This window comes from Hyla sarda, chromosome 10 (genome assembly GCF_029499605.1).
Source record: "Hyla sarda isolate aHylSar1 chromosome 10, aHylSar1.hap1, whole genome shotgun sequence".
In the NCBI taxonomy this organism is placed as follows: Eukaryota; Metazoa; Chordata; class Amphibia; order Anura; family Hylidae; genus Hyla; species Hyla sarda.
In genome coordinates this window covers 279,973-304,642 of record NC_079198.1, presented here as the reverse complement: position 1 = coordinate 304,642, position 24,670 = coordinate 279,973, and the positions used below count along the sequence as shown (strand labels likewise).

Here is a 24,670-nt window from a genome sequence, read left to right as displayed (position 1 = left end):
TATAATTTGTGGGTGGAGTTCTCCTATAATTATTAGGTGGAGTTCTCCTATAATTATTAGGTGGAGTTCTCCTATAATTATTAGGTGGAGTTCTCCTATAATTATTGGGTGGAGTTCTCCTATAATTATTGGGTGGAGTTCTCTCTTATAATTTGTGGGTGGAGTTCTCCTATAATTATTAGGTGGAGTTCTCCTATAATTATTAGGTGGAGTTCTCCTATAACTATTGGGTGGAGTTCTCCTATAATTATTGGGTGGAGTTCTATAATTATTGGGTGGAGTTCTCCTATAATTATTAGGTGGAGTTCTCCTATAATTATTGGGTGGAGTTCTCTCTTATAATTTGTGGGTGGAGTTCTCCTATAATTATTAGGTGGAGTTCTCCTATAATTATTAGGTGGAGTTCTCCTATAACTATTGGGTGGAGTTCTCCTATAATTATTGGGTGGAGTTCTATAATTATTGGGTGGAGTTCTCCTATAATTATTAGGTGGAGTTCTCCTATAATTATTGGGTGGAGTTCTCCTATAATTATTGGGTGGAGTTCTCCTATAATTATTAGGTGGAGTTCTCCTATAATTATTAGGTGGAGTTCTCCTATAATTATTGGGTGGAGTTCTCCTATAATTATTGGGTGGAGTTCTCTCTTATAATTTGTGGGTGGAGTTCTCCTATAATTATTGGGTGGAGTTCTCCTATAATTATTAGGTGGAGTTCTCCTATAATTATTAGGTGGAGTTCTCCTATAATTATTAGGTGGAGTTCTCCTATAATTATTGGGTGGAGTTCTCTCTTATAATTTGTGGGTGGAGTTCTCCTATAATTATTGGGTGGAGTTCTCCTATAATTATTGGGTGGAGTTCTCCTATAATTATTAGGTGGAGTTCTCCTATAATTATTAGGTGGAGTTCTCCTATAATTATTAGGTGGAGTTCTCCTATAATTATTGGGTGGAGTTCTATAATTATTGGGTGGAGTTCTCCTATAATTATTGGGTGGAGTTCTCCTATAATTATTAGGTGGAGTTCTCCTATAATTATTAGGTGGAGTTCTCCTATAATTATTAGGTGGAGTTCTCCTATAATTATTGGGTGGAGTTCTCCTATAATTATTGAGTGGAGTTCTCCTATAATTATTGGGTGGAGTTCTATAATTCTTGGGTGGAGTTCTATAATTCTTGGGTGGAGTTCTATAATTCTTGGGTGGAGTTCTTTTTTATGAATTTCTTATTTAACCCTTAGATGGAGTTTATAGAAATGTATTCATTTAATATAACAAGTAGATTAATATTATTATTAATAAGAAAGTTTTTATAAATATTTGTATCTTTTTTTAGTTTTCTGTTCTAAGCCGGGACTAGAGATCATTCCGCCCAATGGGGAGATTTATCTGGGAGAAGAAAAGAACTTTCTATGTAAATGTAAGAAACCGTCCTATAGTCTACTCCTGATCACATGTCATTATCAGGGGGCGGGGCTGTGATCACATGTCATTATCAGGGGGCGGGGCTGTGATCACATGTCATTATCAGGGGGCGGGGCTGTGATCACATGTCATTATCAGGGGGCGGGGCTGTGATCATATGTCATTATCAGGGGGCGAGGCTGTGATCACATGTCATTATCAGGGGGCGGGGCTGTGATCACATGTCATTATCAGGGGGTGGGGCTGTGATCACATGTCATTATCAGGGGGCGGGGCTGTGATCACATGTCATTATCAGGGGGTGGGGCTTTGATCACATGTCATTATCAGGGGGCGGGGCTGTGATCACATGTCATTATCAGGGGGCGGGGCTGTGATCACATGTCATTATCAGGGGGCGGGGCTGTGATCACATGTCATTATCAGGGGGCGAGGCTGTGATCACATGTCATTATCAGGGGGCGGGGCTGTGATCACATGTCATTATCAGGGGGCGGGGCTGTGATCACATGTCATTATCAGGGGGCGGGGCTGTGATCACATGTCATTATCAGGGGGTGGGGCTTTGATCACATGTCATTATCAGGGGGCGGGGCTGTGATCACATGTCATTATCAGGGGGCGGGGCTGTGATCACATGTCATTATCAGGGGGCGGGGCTGTGATCACATGTCATTATCAGGGGGCGAGGCTGTGATCACATGTCATTATCAGGGGGCGGGGCTGTGATCACATGTCATTATCAGGGGGCGGGGCTGTGATCACATGTCATTATCAGGGGGCGAGGCGGTGATCACATGTCATTATATTATATCAGGGGGCGGGGCTGTCATCACATGTCATTATCTTGTATCAGGGGGCGGGGTTGTCATCACATGTCATTATATTATATCAGGGGGCGGGGCTGTGATCACATGTCATTATATTATATCAGGGGGCGGGGTTTTAATCACATGTCATTATATTATATCAGGGGGCGGGGCTGTAATCACATGTCATTATATTATATCAGGGGGTGGGGCTGTGATCACATGTCATTATATTATATCAGGGGGCGGGGCTGTAATCACATGTCCTTATATTATATCAGGGGGCGGGGCTGTCATCACATGTCATTATATTATATCAGGGGGCGGGGCTGTGATCACATGTCATTATATCAAGGGGCGGGGCTGTCATCACATGTCATTATATTATATCATGGGGCGGGGCTGTGATCACATGTCATTATATTATATCAGGGGGCGGGGCTGTCATCACATGTCATTATATTATATCAGGGGGCGGGGCTGTCATCACATGTCATTATATTATATCAGGGGGCGGGGTTGTCATCACATGTCATTATATTATATCAGGAGTCGGGGCTGTCATCACATGTCATTATATTATATCAGGGGGCGGGGCTGTCATCACATGTCATTATATTATATCAGGGGGCGGGGCTGTCATCACATGTCATTATATTATATCAGGGGGCGGGGCTGTCATCACATGTCATTATATTATATCAGGGGGCGGGGCTGTAATCACATGTCATTATATTATATCAGGGGGCGGGGCTGTCATCACATGTCATTATATTATATCAGGGGGCGGGGCTGTGATCACATGTCATTATATTATATCAGGGGGCGGGGCTGTCATCACATGTCATTATATTATATCAGGGGGCGGGGCTGTGATCACATGTCATTATATTATATCAGGGGGCGGGGTTGTCATCACATGTCATTATATTATATCAGGGGGCGGGGCTGTCATCACATGTCCTTATATTATATCAGGGGGCGGGGCTGTCATCACATGTCATTATATTATATCAGGGGGCGGGGCTGTGATCACATGTCATTATATTATATCAGGGGGCGGGGTTGTCATCACATGTCATTATATTATATCAGAGGGCGGGGCTGTCATCATAAGTCATTATATTATATCAGGGGGCGGGGCTGTCATCACATGTCCTTATATTATATCAGGGGGCGGGGCTGTAATCACATGTCATTATATTATATCAGGGGGCGGGGCTGTGATCACATGTCACAGGGGGCGGGGCTGTGATCACATGTCACAGGGGGCGGGGCTGTGATCACATGTCACAGGGGGCGGGGCTGTGATCACATGTCACAGGGGGCGGGGCTGTGATCACATGTCACAGGGGGCGGGGCTGTGATCACATCTATAATGTTTCGTTCCTCCGTAGCGACTGTTGAGGCCACAATAAAATGGTTGGATTCTGCCGGAGATGAGATTGAAGATGAAGACAATCGTTACAGACAGAAGCATATAGACGAGAGTATACGGAGTGTGTACGTGACGGCGAACAAGGCGGAGCCAGAGCGCACTATACAGTGTCACGCCGAGTCCGAATCCGGGGAGACCGCCACTGTGGAGCTGAAACTGAGGGTCATCCGTAAGTCACAGCGCAAAATATATAACTGCTCAGCAGGGACCCCTAGAGGTCAGGGGGTGAAGGTCACATGATTATATATATAACTGCTCAGCAGGGACCCCTAGAGGTCAGGAGGGTGAAGGTCACATGATTATATATATATAACTGCTCAGCAGGGACCCCTAGAGGTCAGGAGGGTGAAGGTCACATGATTATATATATATAACTGCTCAGCAGGGACCCCTAGAGGTCAGGGGGGTGAAGGTCACATGATTATATATATAACTGCTCAGCAGGGACCCCTAGAGGTCAGGGGGTGAAGGTCACATGATTATATATATAACTGCTCAGCAGGGACCCCTAGAGGTCAGGGGGTGAAGGTCACATGATTATATATATAACTGCTCAGCAGGGACCCCTAGAGGTCAGGGGGTGAAGGTCACATGATTATATATATAACTGCTCAGCAGGGACCCCTAGAGGTCAGGGGGTGAAGGTCACATGATTATATATATAACTGCTCAGCAGGGACCCCTAGAGGTCAGGGGGGTGAAGGTCACATGATTATATATATAACTGCTCAGCAGGGACCCCTAGAGGTCAGGGGGTGAAGGTCTCATGATTATATATATAACTGCTCAGCAGGGACCCCTAGAGGTCAGGAGGGTGAAGGTCACATGATTATATATATAACTGCTCAGCAGGGACCCCTAGAGGTCAGGGGGGTGAAGGTCACATGATTATATATATAACTGCTCAGCAGGGACCCCTAGAGGTCAGGGGGTGAAGGTCTCATGATTATATATAACTGCTCAGCAGGGACCCCTAGAGGTCAGGGGGTGAAGGTCTCATGATTATATATAACTGCTCAGCAGGGACCCCTAGAGGTCAGGAGGGTGAAGGTCACATGATTATATATAACTGCTCAGCAGGGACCCCTAGAGGTCAGGAGGGTGAAGGTCACATGATTATATATAACTGCTCAGCAGGGACCCCTAGAGGTCAGGAGGGTGAAGGTCACATGATTATATATATAACTGCTCAGCAGGGACCCCTAGAGGTCAGGAGGGTGAAGGTCACATGATTATATATAACTGCTCAGCAGGGACCCCTAGAGGTCAGGAGGGTGAAGGTCACATGATTATATATATAACTGCTCAGCAGGGACCCCTAGAGGTCAGGGGGTGAAGGTCACATGATTATATATATAACTGCTCAGCAGGGACCCCTAGAGGTCAGGAGGGTGAAGGTCACATGATTATATATAACTGCTCAGCAAGGACCCCTAGAGGTCAGGGGGGTGAAGGTCACATGATTATATATATAACTGCTCAGCAGGGACCCCTAGAGGTCAGGAGGGTGAAGGTCACATGATTATATATATATAACTGCTCAGCAGGGACCCCTAGAGGTCAGGGGGTGAAGGTCACATGATTATATATATAACTGCTCAGCAGGGACCCCTAGAGGTCAGGGGGTGAAGGTCACATGATTATATATATAACTGCTCAGCAGGGACCCCTAGAGGTCAGGGGGGTGAAGGGTCATATGATGATTTCCTATGATAAGACATTTTGTAACTAATGCAGAAAAACCAACATTTGTGAAGGACGTTGCGACCCGGAAGGAATTTTCTGCTGATTCCACAGCCAAGCTGCCCTGTAATGTGGAGGGGATCCCGCGGCCCCAGGTCACATGGTATCGATATGGAATGCCCATCACCCCGCTCCCAGGTAAGTGTCTTTACCTACAGACTATGCAGACATCGCCCCCTCTGGATGTCCCCATAACAGTCCTGTGACTCCCTGACAGGTCACCTCTCTGCCAGTCCTGATGGGGTCCTGACCATAGAGAAGATCCAGCTGTCTGATGCCGGGATGTATTACTGCACGGCGTATATCAGAGAGAGGGAGGAGAAGGCGTACAAGAACGTCTCCGTCATCGTCAACGGTGAGACCCCATATAACAGTGTCCATAGAGATAGACCCCATATAACAGTGTCCATAGTGATTGACCCCATATAACAGTGTCCATAGAGATAGACCCCATATAACAGTGTCCATAGAGATAGACCCCATATAACAGTGTCCATAGTGATAGACCCCATATAACAGTGTCCATAGAGATAGACCCCATATAACAGTGTCCATAGTGATAGACCCCATATAACAGTGTCCATAGAGATAGACCCCATATAACAGTGTCCATAGAGATAGACCCCATATAACAGTGTCCATAGAGATAGACCCCATATAACAGTGTCCATAGAGATAGACCCCATATAACAGTGTCCATAGTGATTGACCCCATATAACAGTGTCCATAGAGATAGACCCCATATAACAGTGTCCATAGAGATAGACCCTATATAACAGTGTCCATAGTGATAGACCCCATATAACAGTGTCCATAGAGATAGACCCCATATAACAGTGTCCATAGAGATAGACCCTATATAACAGTGTCCATAGAGATAGACCCCATATAACAGTGTCCATAGAGATAGACCCTATATAACAGTGTCCATAGAGATAGACCCCATATAACAGTGTCCATAGAGATAGACCCAATATAACAGTGTCCATAGTGATAGACCCCATATAACAGTGTCCATAGAGATAGACCCCATATAACAGTGTCCATAGAGATAGACCCCATATAACAGTGTCCATAGAGATAGACCCCATATAACAGTGTCCATAGAGATAGACCCCATATAACAGTGTCCATAGAGATAGACCCAATATAACAGTGTCCATAGTGATAGACCCCATATAACAGTGTCCATAGAGATAGACCCAATATAACAGTGTCCATAGTGATAGACCCCATATAACAGTGTCCATAGAGATAGACCCCATATAACAGTGTCCATAGAGATAGACCCCATATAACAGTGTCCATAGAGATAGACCCCATATAACAGTGTCCATAGTGATAGACCCCATATAACAGTGTCCATAGAGATAGACCCCATATAACAGTGTCCATAGAGATAGACCCCATATAACAGTGTCCATAGAGATAGACCCCATATAACAGTGTCCATAGTGATAGACCCCATATAACAGTGTCCATAGAGATAGACCCCATATAACAGTGTCCATAGAGATAGACCCCATATAACAGTGTCCATAGAGATAGACCCCATATAACAGTGTCCATAGTGATTGACCCCATATAACAGTGTCCATAGAGATAGACCCCATATAACAGTGTCCATAGAGATAGACCCCATATAACAGTGTCCATAGTGATAGACCCCATATAACAGTGTCCATAGAGATAGACCCCATATAACAGTGTCCATAGTGATAGACCCCATATAACAGTGTCCATAGTGATAGACCCCATATAACAGTGTCCATAGAGATAGACCCCATATAACAGTGTCCATAGAGATAGACCCCATATAACAGTGTCCATAGAGATAGACCCAATATAACAGTGTCCATAGTGATAGACCCCATATAACAGTGTCCATAGAGATTGACCCCATATAACAGTGTCCATAGAGATAGACCCCATATAACAGTGTCCATAGAGATAGACCCCATATAACAGTGTCCATAGTGATAGACCCCATATAACAGTGTCCATAGAGATAGACCCCATATAACAGTGTCCATAGAGATAGACCCCATATAACAGTGTCCATAGAGATAGACCCCATATAACAGTGTACATAGTGATAGACCCCATATAACTGTATCCATAGAGATAGACCCCATATAACAGTGTCCATAGAGATAGACCCCATATAACAGTGTCCATAGAGATAGACCCCATATAACAGTGTCCATAGAGATAGACCCCATATAACAGTGTCCATAGAGATAGACCCCATATAACAGTATCCATAGTGATAGACCCCATATAACAGTGTCCATAGTGATAGACCCCATATAACAGTGTCCATAGAGATAGACCCCATATAACAGTGTCCATAGAGATAGACCCCATATAACAGTGTCCATAGAGATAGACCCCATATAACAGTGTCCATAGAGATAGACCCCATATAACAGTGTCCATAGAGATAGACCCCATATAACAGTGTCCATAGAGATAGACCCAATATAACAGTGTCCATAGTGATAGACCCCATATAACAGTGTCCATAGAGATAGACCCCATATAACAGTGTCCATAGAGATAGACCCCATATAACAGTGTCCATAGAGATAGACCCCATATAACAGTGTCCATAGAGATAGACCCCATATAACAGTGTCCATAGTGATAGACCCCATATAACAGTGTCCATAGAGATAGACCCCATATAACAGTGTCCATAGAGATAGACCCCATATAACAGTGTCCATAGAGATAGACCCCATATAACAGTGTCCATAGAGATTGACCCCATATAACAGTGTCCATAGAGATAGACCCCATATAACAGTGTCCATAGAGATAGACCCCATATAACAGTGTCCATAGAGATAGACCCCATATAACAGTGTCCATAGAGATAGACCCCATATAACAGTGTCCATAGTGATAGACCCCATATAACAGTGTCCATAGAGATAGACCCCATATAACAGTGTCCATAGAGATTGACCCCATATAACAGTGTCCATAGAGATAGATCCCATATAACAGTGTCCATAGAGATAGACCCCATATAACAGTGTCCATAGAGATAGACCCCATATAACAGTGTCCATAGAGATAGACCCCATATAACAGTGTCCATAGTGATAGACCCCATATAACAGTGTCCATAGAGATAGACCCCATATAACAGTGTCCATAGTGATAGACCCCATATAACAGTGTCCATAGTGATAGACCCCATATAACAGTGTCCATAGAGATAGACCCCATATAACAGTGTCCATAGAGATAGACCCCATATAACAGTGTCCATAGAGATAGACCCAATATAACAGTGTCCATAGTGATAGACCCCATATAACAGTGTCCATAGAGATTGACCCCATATAACAGTGTCCATAGAGATAGACCCCATATAACAGTGTCCATAGAGATAGACCCCATATAACAGTGTCCATAGTGATAGACCCCATATAACAGTGTCCATAGAGATAGACCCCATATAACAGTGTCCATAGAGATAGACCCCATATAACAGTGTCCATAGAGATAGACCCCATATAACAGTGTACATAGTGATAGACCCCATATAACTGTATCCATAGAGATAGACCCCATATAACAGTGTCCATAGAGATAGACCCCATATAACAGTGTCCATAGAGATAGACCCCATATAACAGTGTCCATAGAGATAGACCCCATATAACAGTGTCCATAGAGATAGACCCCATATAACAGTATCCATAGTGATAGACCCCATATAACAGTGTCCATAGTGATAGACCCCATATAACAGTGTCCATAGAGATAGACCCCATATAACAGTGTCCATAGAGATAGACCCCATATAACAGTGTCCATAGAGATAGACCCCATATAACAGTGTCCATAGAGATAGACCCCATATAACAGTGTCCATAGAGATAGACCCCATATAACAGTGTCCATAGAGATAGACCCAATATAACAGTGTCCATAGTGATAGACCCCATATAACAGTGTCCATAGAGATAGACCCCATATAACAGTGTCCATAGAGATAGACCCCATATAACAGTGTCCATAGAGATAGACCCCATATAACAGTGTCCATAGAGATAGACCCCATATAACAGTGTCCATAGTGATAGACCCCATATAACAGTGTCCATAGAGATAGACCCCATATAACAGTGTCCATAGAGATAGACCCCATATAACAGTGTCCATAGAGATAGACCCCATATAACAGTGTCCATAGAGATTGACCCCATATAACAGTGTCCATAGAGATAGACCCCATATAACAGTGTCCATAGAGATAGACCCCATATAACAGTGTCCATAGAGATAGACCCCATATAACAGTGTCCATAGAGATAGACCCCATATAACAGTGTCCATAGTGATAGACCCCATATAACAGTGTCCATAGAGATAGACCCCATATAACAGTGTCCATAGAGATTGACCCCATATAACAGTGTCCATAGAGATAGATCCCATATAACAGTGTCCATAGAGATAGACCCCATATAACAGTGTCCATAGAGATAGACCCCATATAACAGTGTCCATAGAGATAGACCCCATATAACAGTGTCCATAGAGATAGACCCCATATAACAGTGTCCATAGAGATAGACCCCATATAACAGTGTCCATAGTGATAGACCCCATATAACAGTATCCATAGAGAGAGACCCCATATAACAGTATCCATAGAGATAGACCCCATATAACAGTATCCATAGTGATAGACCCCATATAACAGTATCCATAGAGAGAGACCCCATATAACAGTATCCATAGTGATAGACCCCATATAACAGTGTCCATAGAGATAGACCCCATATAACAGTGTCCATAGTGATAGACCCCATATAACAGTGTCCATAGTGATAGACCCCATATAACAGTGTCCATAGTGATAGACCCCATATAACAGTATCCATAGTGATTGACCCCATATAACAGTGTCCATAGAGATAGACCCCATATAACAGTGTCCATAGAGATAGACCCCATATAACAGTGTCCATAGAGATTGACCCCATATAACAGTGTCCATAGAGATTGACCCCATATAACAGTGTCCATAGAGATAGACCCCATATAACAGTGTCCATAGTGATTGACCCCATATAACAGTGTCCATAGTGATAGACCCCATATAACAGTGTCCATAGTGATAGACCCCATATAACAGTGTCCATAGAGATAGACCCCATATAACAGTGTCCATAGAGATAGACCCCATATAACAGTGTCCATAGAGATAGACCCCATATAACAGTGTCCATAGTGATTGACCCCATATAACAGTGTCCATAGAGATAGACCCCATATAACAGTGTCCATAGAGATAGACCCCATATAACAGTGTCCATAGAGATAGACCCCATATAACAGTGTCCATAGAGATAGACCCCATATAACAGTGTCCATAGTGATAGACCCCATATAACAGTATCCAATGGTCCCGTAACCTATGAAGCGTTTCCTCCTATACCCAGCGCTGATACAGAAGGAAACAATGTAACAATTAACCTCTTGTGTTTCAGCCGCTCCGATCGTTCACTTCAACACCACAAACCCCAACATCACCTCCAAATCCAACACGTCCTTCACCTGCTTCGTGAGCGGGCACCCCGAACCCCGCATCACATGGAAGAAGTAAGTGACCCCTCTGTGTACTGTAACCGTATCACACATGAGAGGCTTAGATACACAGCACAGCAGACAGTATCACACATGAGGCTTAGATACACAGCTCAGCAGACAGTATCACACATGAGGCTTAGATACACAGCACAGCAGACAGTATCACACATGGTAGGCTTAGATACACAGCACAGCAGACAGTATCACACATGAGGCTTAAATACACAGCTCAGCAGACAGTATCACACATGAGGCTTAGATACACAGCACAGCAGACAGTATCACACATGGTAGGCTTAGATACACAGCTCAGCAGACAGTATCACACAGGATAAGATTAGATACAGCATTTCAGCAGACAGTATCACATATGATAGAATTAGATACACAGCTCAACAGACAGTATCACACATGAGGCTTAGATACTGCATCTCAGCAGACTGTATAACACATGATAGGATTAGATACACAGCTCAGCAGACAGTATCACACATGGTAGGATTAGATACACAGCTCAACAGACAGTATAACACATGATAAGGTTAGATACACAGCTCAACAGACAGTATCACACATGAGGCTTAGATACACAGTGCAGAAGACAGTATCACACGTGGTAGGATTAGATACACATCACAGCAGGCAGTATCACACATGGTAGGATTAGATACACAGCTCAGCAGACAGTAACACACATGATAGGATTAGATACACATCACAGCAGACAGTATCACACATGGTAGGATTAGATACACATCACAGCAGACAGTATCACACATGGTAGGATTAGATACACATCACAGCAGGCAGTATCACACATGATAGGATTAGATACACATCTCTGCAGACAGTATCACACATGATAGGATTAGATACACATCTCAGCAGACAGTATCACACATGGTAGGATTAGATACACATCACAGCAGGCAGTATCACACATGATAGGATTAGATACACATTACATCAGGCAGTATCGCACATGGTAGGATTAGATACACATCACAGCAGACAGTATCACACATGGTAGGATTAGATACACATCACAGCAGGCAGTATCGCACATGATAGGATTAGATACACAACTCAGCAGACAGAATCACACATGATAGGATTAGATACACATCACAGCAGACAGTATCACACATGATAGGATTAGATACACATTACAGCAGGCAGTATCGCACATGGTAGGATTAGATACACAACTCAGCAGACAGTATCACACATGGTAGGAATAGATACACATCACAGCAGGCAGTATCACACATGATAGGATTAGATACAGCAGCTCAGCAGACAGTATCACACATGATAGGATTAGATACACATCACAGCAGACAGTATCACACATGATAGGATTAGATACAGCAGCTAAGCAGACAGTATCACACATGATAGGATTAGATACACAGCTCAGCAGGCAGTATTGCACATGATAGGATTAGATACACAGCTCAGCAGACAGTATCACACATGGTAGGATTAGATACACATCTCAGCAGACAGTATCACACATGATAGGATTAGATACACATTAGGATTAGATACACATCACAGCAGGCAGTATCACACATGATAGGATTAGATACACATCACAGCAGACAGTATCACACATGGTAGGATTAGATACACATCTCAGCAGACAGTATCACACATGATAGGATTAGATACACATTAGGATTAGATACACATCACAGCAGGCAGTATCACACATGGTAGGATTAGATACACATCTCAGCAGACAGTATCACACATGGTAGGATTAGATACACATCTCAGCAGACAGTATCACACATGGTAGGATTAGATACACATCACAGCAGGCAGTATCGCACATGATAGGATTAGATACACATCACAGCAGACAGTATCACACATGATAGAATTAGATACACATCTCAGCAGACAGTATCACACATGGTAGGATTAGATACACATCACAGCAGGCAGTATCGCACATGATAGGATTAGATACACATCACAGCAGACAGTATCACACATGATAGGATTAGATACACATCTCAGCAGACAGTATCACACATGGTAGGATTAGATACACATCACAGCAGGCAGTATCACACATGGTAGGATTAGATACACATCTCAGTAGACAGTATCACACATGGTAGGATTAGATACACATCTCAGCAGACAGTATCACACATGGTAGGATTAGATACACATCACAGCAGGCAGTATCCCACATGGTAGGCTTAGATACACATCTCAGCAGACAGTATCACACATGATAGGATTAGATACAGAAGCTAAGCAGACAGTATCGCACATGATAATATTAGATACACATCTCAGCAGACAGTATCGCACATGATAGGATTAGATACACATCTCAGCAGACAGTATCGCCCATGATAGGATTAGATACACATCACAGCAGGCAGTATCACACATGGTAGGATTAGATACACATCTCAGCAGACAGTATCACACATGGTAGGATTAGATACACATCTCAGCAGACAGTATCGCACATGTTAGGATTAGATACACATCTCAGCAGACAGTATCACACATGGTAGGATTAGATACACATCTCAGCAGACAGTATCACACATGATAGGATTAGATACACAGCTCAGCAGACAGTATCACACATGGTAGGATTAGATACACATCACAGCAGACAGTATCACACATGATAGGATTAGACACACATCTCAGCAGACAGTATCGCACATGATAGGATTAGATACACATCTCAGCAGACAGTATCACACATGATAGGATTAGATACAGCAGCTAAGCAGACAGTATCGCACATGATAGGATTAGATACACATCTCAGCAGACATTATCACACATGATAGGATTAGATACACATCTCAGCAGACAGTATCGCACATGATAGGATTAGATACACATCTCAGCAGACATTATCACACATGATAGGATTATATACACATCTCAGCAGACAGTATCGCACATGATAGGATTAGATACACATCACAGCAGGCAGTATCCCACATGGTAGGATTAGATACACATCTCAGCAGACAGTATCACACATGGTAGGATTAGATACACATCACAGCAGACAGTATCACACATGATAGGATTAGATACAGCAGGTAAGCAGACAGTATCGCACATGATAGGATTAGATACACATCTCAGCAGACAGTATCGCACATGATAGGATTAGATACACATCTCAGCAGACATTATCGCACATGATAGGATTAGATACACATCTCAGCAGACAGTATCACACATGATAGGATTAGATACACATCACAGCAGACAGTATCACACATTGTAGGATTAGATACACATCTCAGCAGACAGTATCACACATGATAGGATTAGATACACATCACAGCAGACAGTATCACACATGATAGGATTAGATACACATCACAGCAGGCAGTATCGCCCATGATAGGATTAGATACACATCTCAGCAGACAGTATCGCACATGATAGGATTAGATACACATCTCAGCAGACATTATCACACATGATAGGATTAGATACACATCACAGCAGGCAGTATCCCACATGGTAGGATTAGATACACATCTCAGCAGACAGTATCACACATGATAGGATTAGATACAGCAGCTAAGCAGACAGTATCGCACATGATAGGATTAGATACACATCACAGCAGGCAGTATCACACATGATAGGATTAGATACACATCACAGCAGGCAGTATCACACATGATAGGATTAGATACACATCACAGCAGGCAGTATCACACATGATAGGATTAGATACACATCTCAGCAGACAGTATCACACATGATAGGATTAGATACACATCTCAGCAGACAGTATCGCACATGATAGGATTAGATACACATCACAGCAGACAGTATCACACATTGTAGGATTAGATACACATCACAGCAGGCAGTATCACACATGATAGGATTAGATACACATCACAGCAGGCAGTATCACACATGATAGGATTAGATACACATCACAGCAGGCAGTATCACACATGATAGGATTAGATACACATCTCAGCAGACAGTATCACACATGATAGGATTAGATACACATCACAGCAGGCAGTATCACACATGATAGGATTAGATACACATCTCAGCAGACAGTATCGCACATGATAGGATTAGATACACATCTCAGCAGACAGTATCACACATGATAGGATTAGATACACATCACAGCAGGCAGTATCACACATGATAGGATTAGATACACATCTCAGCAGACATTATCACACATGATAGGATTAGATACACATCTCAGCAGGCAGTTTCGCACATGGTAGGCTTAGATACACATCACAGCAGGCAGTATCACACATGATAGGATTAGATACACATCTCAGCAGACAGTATCACACATGATAGGATTAGATACAGCAGCTAAGCAGACAGTATCGCACATGATAGGATTAGATACACAGCTCATCAGACAGTATCGCCCATGATAGGATTAGATACACAGCTCATCAGACAGTATCGCCCATGATAGGATTAGATACACATCTCAGCAGGCAGTATCGCACATGATAGGATTAGATACACATCTCAGCAGACAGTATCACACATGATAGGATTAGATACAGCAGCTAAGCAGACAGTATCGCACATGATAGGATTAGATACACATCTCATCAGACAGTATCGCCCTTGATAGGATTAGATACATATCTCAGCAGACAGTATCGCCCATGATAGGATTAGATACACATCTCAGCAGGCAGTATCGCCCATGATAGGATTAGATACACATCTCAGCAGACAGTATCGCCCATGATAGGATTAGATACACATCTCAGCAGACAGTATCGCCCATGATAGGATTAGATACACATCTCAGCAGACAGTATCGCCCATGATAGGATTAGATACACATCTCAGCAGACAGTATCGCCCATGATAGGATTAGATACACATCTCAGCAGGCAGTATCGCCCATGATAGGATTAGATACACATCACAGCAGGCAGTATCGCCCATGATAGGATTAGATACACAGCTCATCAGACAGTATCGCCCATGATAGGATTAGATACACAGCTCATCAGACAGTATCGCCCATGATAGGATTAGATACACATCTCAGCAGACAGTATCGCCCATGATAGGATTAGATACACATCTCAGCAGACAGTATCACACATGATAGGATTAGATACACATCACAGCAGGCAGTATCACACATGATAGGATTAGATACACAGCTCATCAGACAGTATCGCCCATGATAGGATTAGATACACAGCTCATCAGACAGTATCGCACATGATAGGATTAGATACACATCTCAGCAGACAGTATCACACATGATAGGATTAGATACAGCAGCTAAGCAGACAGTATCGCACATGATAGGATTAGATACACATCTCATCAGACAGTATCGCCCATGATAGGATTAGATACACATCTCAGCAGACAGTATCGCCCATGATAGGATTAGATACACATCTCAGCAGGCAGTATCGCCCATGATAGGATTAGATACACATCTCAGCAGACAGTATCGCCCATGATAGGATTAGATACACATCTCAGCAGACAGTATCACCCATGATAGGATTAGATACACATCTCAGCAGACAGTATCGCCCATGATAGGATTAGATACACAGCTCATCAGACAGTATCACACATGATAGGATTAGATACAGCAGCTAAGCAGACAGTATCGCACATGATAGGATTAGATACACAGCTCATCAGACAGTATCGCCCATGATAGGATTAGATACACATCTCAGCAGACAGTATCGCCCATGATAGGATTAGATACACAGCTCATCAGACAGTATCACACATGATAGGATTAGATACAGCAGCTAAGCAGACAGTATCGCACATGATAGGATTAGATACACAGCTCATCAGACAGTATCGCCCATGATAGGATTAGATACACAGCTCATCAGACAGTATCGCCCATGATAGGATTAGATACACATCACAGCAGGCAGTATCACACATGATAGGATTAGATACACATCACAGCAGGCAGTATCACGCATGATAGGATTAGATACACATCACAGCAGGCAGTATCGCACATGATAGGATTAGATACACATCTCAGCAGACAGTATCGCCCATGATAGGATTAGATACACATCACAGCAGACAGTATCACACATGATAGGATTAGATACACAGCTCATCAGACAGTATCACACATGATAGGATTAGATACAGCAGCTAAGCAGACAGTATCGCCCATGATAGGATTAGATACACAGCTCATCAGACAGTATCGCCCATGATAGGATTAGATACACAGCTCATCAGACAGTATCGCCCATGATAGGATTAGATACACATCTCAGCAGACAGTATCGCCCATGATAGGATTAGATACACATCACAGCAGGCAGTATCACACATGATAGGATTAGATACACATCTCAGCAGACAGTATCGCCCATGATAGGATTAGATACACATCTCAGCAGGCAGTATCGCACATGGTAGGCTTAGATACCCAGCTGTGGTACATTGTACTGATGTCCTGTGCTCACAGGGGGGATGCGGAGGTTCCTCTGGACGGGCAGAAGTACGTTCTGAGCACTGACGGGCTGGAGCTGTCCATCACTGAGCTGGAGAAGTCTGATGAGGGGGAATACACGTGTCACGCTGTCAACAGCTACGGGGAGCACAACACCACGCTGATCCTGCAGGTCCTGGGTAAGAACCCCGCCGGGAGCCCCCAAGGGGACATTAAAGGGGGACTCAGACAGAAATGCTGCAGAGGATTCTAGAATTACTCACCTGTCGGACCAGATCTCAGAACACTAAGAATCGATTTGTTCTCAGTCTTAGTCCTGCACTTCCTGGTTGAGCAGTTGTTCAGTACTACAATTCCCAGAATGCATTGCTTTGTCCTGGGCTCTTTATCTCCTGTCAGTTCCCCACCCAGATCTGCTGCAGAACATCTCACTTTACAGTGAGGTTGCAGTAGCTGCTGTAGCCATTCCCTGTCTGCTCCTCTGTAACCACACCTTATGTCCCAGTAAAGATATATATGTATATATTATGGGGGAGCTCTGCACTTATATTACAGTCAGGTAACAGCTGAAAACAGTAAATTGTGTAAGAAATAAATGAGCGACGTTCCCTCCACGTTACATAAACGGAGGACACATCACATGACCCTGTACTGACCGCTGTGCGTCTCTTCAGATGCCCCTCGGGGTGTAGGAGCCGGGATGATCGCCGGAATATTCCTCCTCCTCCTCCTCGTGACTCTTCTGGCCGTGGATCTGACCTGTTATAGGACCCGACGCCGAGGATTCCTGATGTACATCGCGACCAACGTACTGGGCCGACCGGCACCAAGAGTCGTCCTGGAGGACACGGATATAAAGTGAGTGACCGATCCTGTATTATACTCCAGAGCTGTACTCACTATTCTGCTGGTGAGGTCACTGTGTACATACATTACATTACTTATCCTGTACTGATCCTGAGTTATATCCTGTATTATACTCCAGAGCTGTACTCACTATTCTGCTGGTGAGGTCACTGTATACATACATTACATTACTTATCCTGTACTGATCCTGAGTTATATCCTGTATTATACTCCAGAGCTGTACTCACTATTCTGCTGGTGAGGTCACTGTGTACATACATTACATTACTTATCCTGTACTGATCCTGAGTTATATCCTGTATTATATTCCAGAGCTGTACTCACTATTCTGCTGGTGAGATCACTGTGTACATACATTACATTACTTATCCTGTACTGATCCTGAGTTATATCCTGTATTATACTCCAGAGCTGTACTCACTATTCTGCTGGTGAGATCACTGTGTACATACATTACATTACTTATCCTGTACTGATCCTGAGTTATATCCTGTATTATACTCCAGAGCTGTACTCACTATTCTGCTGGTGAGATCAGTGTGTACATACATTACATTACTTATCCTGTACTGATCCTGAGTTATATCCTGTATTATACTCCAGAGCTGTACTCACTATTCTGCTGGTGAGGTCACTGTGTACATACATTACATTACTTATCCTGTACTGATCCTGAGTTATATCCTGTATTATACTCCAGAGCTGTACTCACTATTCTGCTGGTGAGGTCACTGTGTACATACATTACATTACTTATCCTGTACTGATCCTGAGTTATATCCTGTATTATACTCCAGAGCTGTACTCACTATTCTGCTGGTGAGGTCACTGTGTACATACATTACTTATCCTGTACTGATCCTGAGTTATATCCTGTATTATACTCCAGAGCTGTACTCACTATTCTGCTGGTGAGGTCACTGTGTACATACATTACATTACTTATCCTGTACTGATCCGGAGTTATATCCTGTATTATACTCCAGAGCTGTACTCACTATTCTGCTGGTGAGGTCACTGTGTACATACATTACATTACTTATCCTGTACTGATCCGGAGTTATATCCTGTATTATACTCCAGAGCTGTACTCACTATTCTGCTGGTGAGGTCACTGTGTACATACATTACATTACTGATCCTGTACTGATCCTGAGTTATATCCTGTATTATACTCCAGAGCTGTACTCACTATTCTGCTGGGGAGGTCACTGTGTACATACATTACATTACTTATCCTGTACTGATCCTGAGTTATATCCTGTATTATACTCCAGAGCTGTACTCACTATTCTGCTGGTGAGGTCACTGTGTACATACATTACATTACTTATCCTGTACTGATCCTGAGTTATATCCTGTATTATACTCCAGAGCTGTACTCACTATTCTGCTGGTGAGGTCACTGTGTACATACATTACATTACTTATCCTGTACTGATCCTGAGTTATATCCTGTATTATACTCCAGAGCTGTACTCACTATTCTGCTGGTGAGGTCACTGTGTACATACATTACTTATCCTGTACTGATCCTGAGTTATATCCTGTATTATACTCCAGAGCTGTACTCACTATTCTGCTGGTGAGGTCACTGTGTACATACATTACATTACTTATCCTGTACTGATCCGGAGTTATATCCTGTATTATACTCCAGAGCTGTACTCACTATTCTGCTGGTGAGGTCACTGTGTACATACATTACATTACTTATCCTGTACTGATCCGGAGTTATATCCTGTATTATACTCCAGAGCTGTACTCACTATTCTGCTGGTGAGGTCACTGTGTACATACATTACATTACTGATCCTGTACTGATCCTGAGTTATATCCTGTATTATACTCCAGAGCTGTACTCACTATTCTGCTGGGGAGGTCACTGTGTACATACATTACATTACTTATCCTGTACTGATCCTGAGTTATATCCTGTATTATACTCCAGAGCTGTACTCACTATTCTGCTGGTGAGGTCACTGTGTACATACATTACATTACTGATCCTGTACTGATCCTGAGTTATATCCTGTATTATACTCCAGAGCTGTACTCACTATTCTGCTGGTGAGGTCACTGTGTACATACATTACATTACTTATCCTGTACTGATCCTGAGTTATATCCTGTATTATACTCCAGAGCTGTACTCACTATTCTGCTGGTGAGGTCACTGTGTACATACATTACATTACTTATCCTGTACTGATCCTGAGTTATATCCTGTATTATACTCCAGAGCTGTACTCACTATTCTGCTGGTGAGGTCACTGTGTACATACATTACTTATCCTGTACTGATCCTGAGTTATATCCTGTATTATACTCCAGAGCTGTACTCACTATTCTGCTGGTGAGGTCACTGTGTACATACATTACATTACTTATCCTGTACTGATCCGGAGTTATGTCCTGTATTATACTCCAGAGCTGTACTCACTATTCTGCTGGTGAGGTCACTGTGTACATACATTACATTACTTATCCTGTACTGATCCTGAGTTATATCCTGTATTATACTCCAGAGCTGTACTCACTATTCTGCTGGTGAGGTCACTGTGTACATACATTACATTACTTATCCTGTACTGATCCTGAGTTATATCCTGTATTATACTCCAGAGCTGTACTCACTATTCTGCTGGTGAGGTCACTGTGTACATACATTACTTATCCTGTACTGATCCTGAGTTATATCCTGTATTATACTCCAGAGCTGTACTCACTATTCTGCTGGTGAGGTCACTGTGTACATACATTACATTACTTATCCTGTACTGATCCGGAGTTATATCCTGTATTATACTCCAGAGCTGTACTCACTATTCTGCTGGTGAGGTCACTGTGTACATACATTACATTACTTATCCTGTACTGATCCGGAGTTATATCCTGTATTATACTCCAGAGCTGTACTCACTATTCTGCTGGTGAGGTCACTGTGTACATACATTACATTACTGATCCTGTACTGATCCTGAGTTATATCCTGTAGATCTTTTATTAGAAAAATATAAATCATAACAAAAACACAAAACCAGCACAACTTGGCCATAACTGAAAACAGCAACATGAAATAACATAAACCAAAACTTTACATTTAAAATAAAAGAACATAAATCCTGCCTAACCGGCCAGCCCAGTTTTCCTAACAAAAAGAAACACACCTTACATAACCTAATATCTAACAACACACTCACATGCATACTCAACTTACATAACCAAAAAGAAACATAAAAATAGCACTATTTAGCTGTAACTCAAAAACACCCAGACTTGGGAAAAACACAAACACACAGAAAACACAACAAGCACTCCCACTACACACCACACCCCTTTTTTTTTTTTTTTGTATTTTATTTTTTTTTGTAAACTATTATTTTTTTTTTTTTTTTTTTTTTTTATAATAACACTAATAATAATAATAATAATAATAATAATAATAATACTATGCCACACACATGCATCACAGATCCATAACTTTACAAAGGCATAAAGATAAATTAATCTACAACTCAAAAAACACCCAAACTTGGGAAAAATCACATATTACAAACCGAAAACACTCCCACTGCACACCAAATGTTATATATATATATATACACACACACACACAAACTTTTTTTTCCCCCCTTCCACACACACATATATACATTAGTTTTCTACGTTATCCCACAAGACCTAAACCACAACTGGATACAAAAATTACTACAAAAATAACATCTGGTTCGACTGCCATATCTATCTCTACTATAAACACAATATAAACAATATATAATTCACAAATCAAGATAAAAAAAAAAAAAAAAAAAAAAAAAAAAAAAAAAAAAAATTATATATATATTTTTATAGTAATTACATGTAATGTACACAATTTATACATATAAACTATATACACTATATACACACCTATTATTATACAGGAAACACACCTAAATATACAATAAAACATCCTACTCTAAACTATCCCTTCACCCACACCACCCGCCCTTCTGTACATGGGTCAGAGTCCACAGTTCTCAATGTCCAGCCACGACTGACCGATGCCAGGTCCACCAAAAAAAAACCCACCACCCACCAAATACACCCACCCAACCTAGAACTCCTCCCAACCAACTTAACCATAACCAACTTTATAACATACATAAACAATATAACCCACACTAGGCCCAAGTTCGGTGCCTGTAAGCCCTTCACAACCTAAACATCGGAAAACAAAACAAAAAGCTATGGTACACATGCATTAGCCCACCACCAGGAAGAAGGATGGCAATCCTGATACATACAAAAATTTACATACTTTCCCTAACACCTCCCTACCTCTCACCCTACCATTATCCCTAAAATAGAAACTGACCCTACTATCACCCTAACCCTGTCCCCTTACATCACTGTCCCTAACCAAAACAAGGGTACTCTACCCAGAAGGTCTAGTACCTAGGGCACATCAAAAGAAAACCCTCTCCATAGGAGAGAAGCCCTACTGGTACCAAGATTGCCATACTCCAAAGACCTGATCTTCCCGAGGTCACCTGTGATATTCCTACAGACCTCCACCTCGGAGAGGACTTTACGCTGCGTAGACACTAAACACCGTGCGTTCCACGTGTGGTACCTAATCACTAAGCTAACTAAGAATAAAGTGCCCCGGTCTCGACCACCCAGGTTCCTGAATGCCCCATAAGCCCACTCCGGGTAGGTAAGGCCAGCTAGTTGACTCCAGCCAATGGAAGTGCCCACCCGGTTGTAAACCCCTATATTAAAGGGACAATGAAGGAGGAAATGGTCCATGCTTTCCAGCGTGTCCACACACTCTTCTCGGGGACAGTCCCGGTCATCAGATCTCCTACACTTCAAATTGTCCCTCACATATAGCTTCCCCTGAAAGCAGCGCCAGGCCAAGTCCCAAAACTTCTGGGGGATCCTTTTCATGTTTAAAAGAAACAACCCCACCCTCAGATCCTGACCTGGGCAGTCCCTGAGCGCCAGAGGCTTCTGGAAGTGGGTCAACAGAACCCGTTTGTCAAGGAACTGCCTTGACTGGGTCCTGACCTCCCACACTCCCAGACCCCACCGACGTATCGCCTTCAGAGTCGGGGTAGCATAAGCCGGAAGATATCCATGGGGCGTACGGAGGTCCTTCACTTGCCCTCCTGTCTCCCATTCCTGGAAGAAAGGCCGAAACCATTCCCTGCAGGAGAGTACCCACGGAAAAGCCCTCTCTGACCAGAGGTTTGAGATGTTGGCTTTCAAGAAGGTGTTTGTTAAGAACACCACAGGGTTTACCATAGATAAACCCCCTAGTCTCCTCGTGCGGTACGTAACCTCCCTCTTGACTAGGTTCATCCTGTTCCCCCATAACAGTTGGAAAAACAGGCTGTAGACCCTAGTATAGTAAGCCTCTGGCAAGATACATACGCTGCCCAGGTAGATAAACAAGGGGAGCAGGTACGATTTGATCAGGTGTACCCTTTCCCTGAGGATCATAGACCAACCCTTCCACTGGTTCACCTTCTGAGTGGCATCCTGGAGCTTACCATCCCAGTTTTTGGTGGGATAATCATCCTGGCCGAATGTGATGCCCAAAACTTTTGCTGATTCTTGGGGCCCCGGAAGGGTGTCCGGGAGATCAAATGTGGGATCCCCCCCTCCCAGCCAGAGACTTTCACACTTATCCCGGTTGATCTTAGACCCGGAAGCCTCCGAGTAGCGGTCCACCTCTGACATCACCACATCGACCTCCCCCCTCGAGGAGACGAAAATGGTGACATCATCAGCATACGCCACAACTCTCTGGGCGACATCCGGCTCCGCCAGACTCATCCCGACTCCCGCCAACGGTCCACAATCTACCCTCCGGACGAAGGGATCGATTGCGAACACGTATAACAGCGGGCTCAAAGGACAACCCTGACGGACTCCGGACCCAACCTCAAAAGAGCGGCCAGACCAACCGTTCACCAGCGGGAAACTCTCTGCCCCTGCATACAAGATCTTGAGCCAATTAACAAAAGTACTCGGTAAGCCATATCTTAGAAGGACGGACCAGAGGTAGTCATGGTTCACCCGATCAAATGCTTTTGCCTGATCCAAGGACAGTAAGTACCCCTTCCAGAGACCTGCACTGCTCCGCTCCACTGCCTCCCTGACACTGAGGACAGCACTTAACGTGCTTCGGCCTGGAACAGAGCAGTGCTGGGCCCCCGAAAGGAGTCGGGGTGCAAAATCCACCAACCGATTAAACAGTATCTTGGCCAGAAGCTTCCTGTCCGTATTGAGAAGAGCTATGG

The 24,670-nt window shown here is 43.1% G+C and overlaps 1 protein-coding gene across 1 annotated transcript in view; it reads left to right on the top strand.

The window, feature by feature from the left end:
• LOC130294126 (neural cell adhesion molecule 1-like) overlaps nt 1-24,670 on the top strand; it is a 48,555-nt gene that overhangs the window by 7,568 nt on the left and 16,317 nt on the right. Inside the window, exons 2-8 of the mRNA XM_056543604.1 lie at nt 1,337-1,420; nt 3,632-3,841; nt 5,410-5,553; nt 5,633-5,770; nt 10,930-11,041; nt 17,526-17,689; nt 18,185-18,368. Coding sequence (XP_056399579.1) covers nt 1,337-1,420; nt 3,632-3,841; nt 5,410-5,553; nt 5,633-5,770; nt 10,930-11,041; nt 17,526-17,689; nt 18,185-18,368 — 1,036 coding nt within the window. The remainder of the gene's footprint in view (nt 1-1,336; nt 1,421-3,631; nt 3,842-5,409; nt 5,554-5,632; nt 5,771-10,929; nt 11,042-17,525; nt 17,690-18,184; nt 18,369-24,670) is intronic.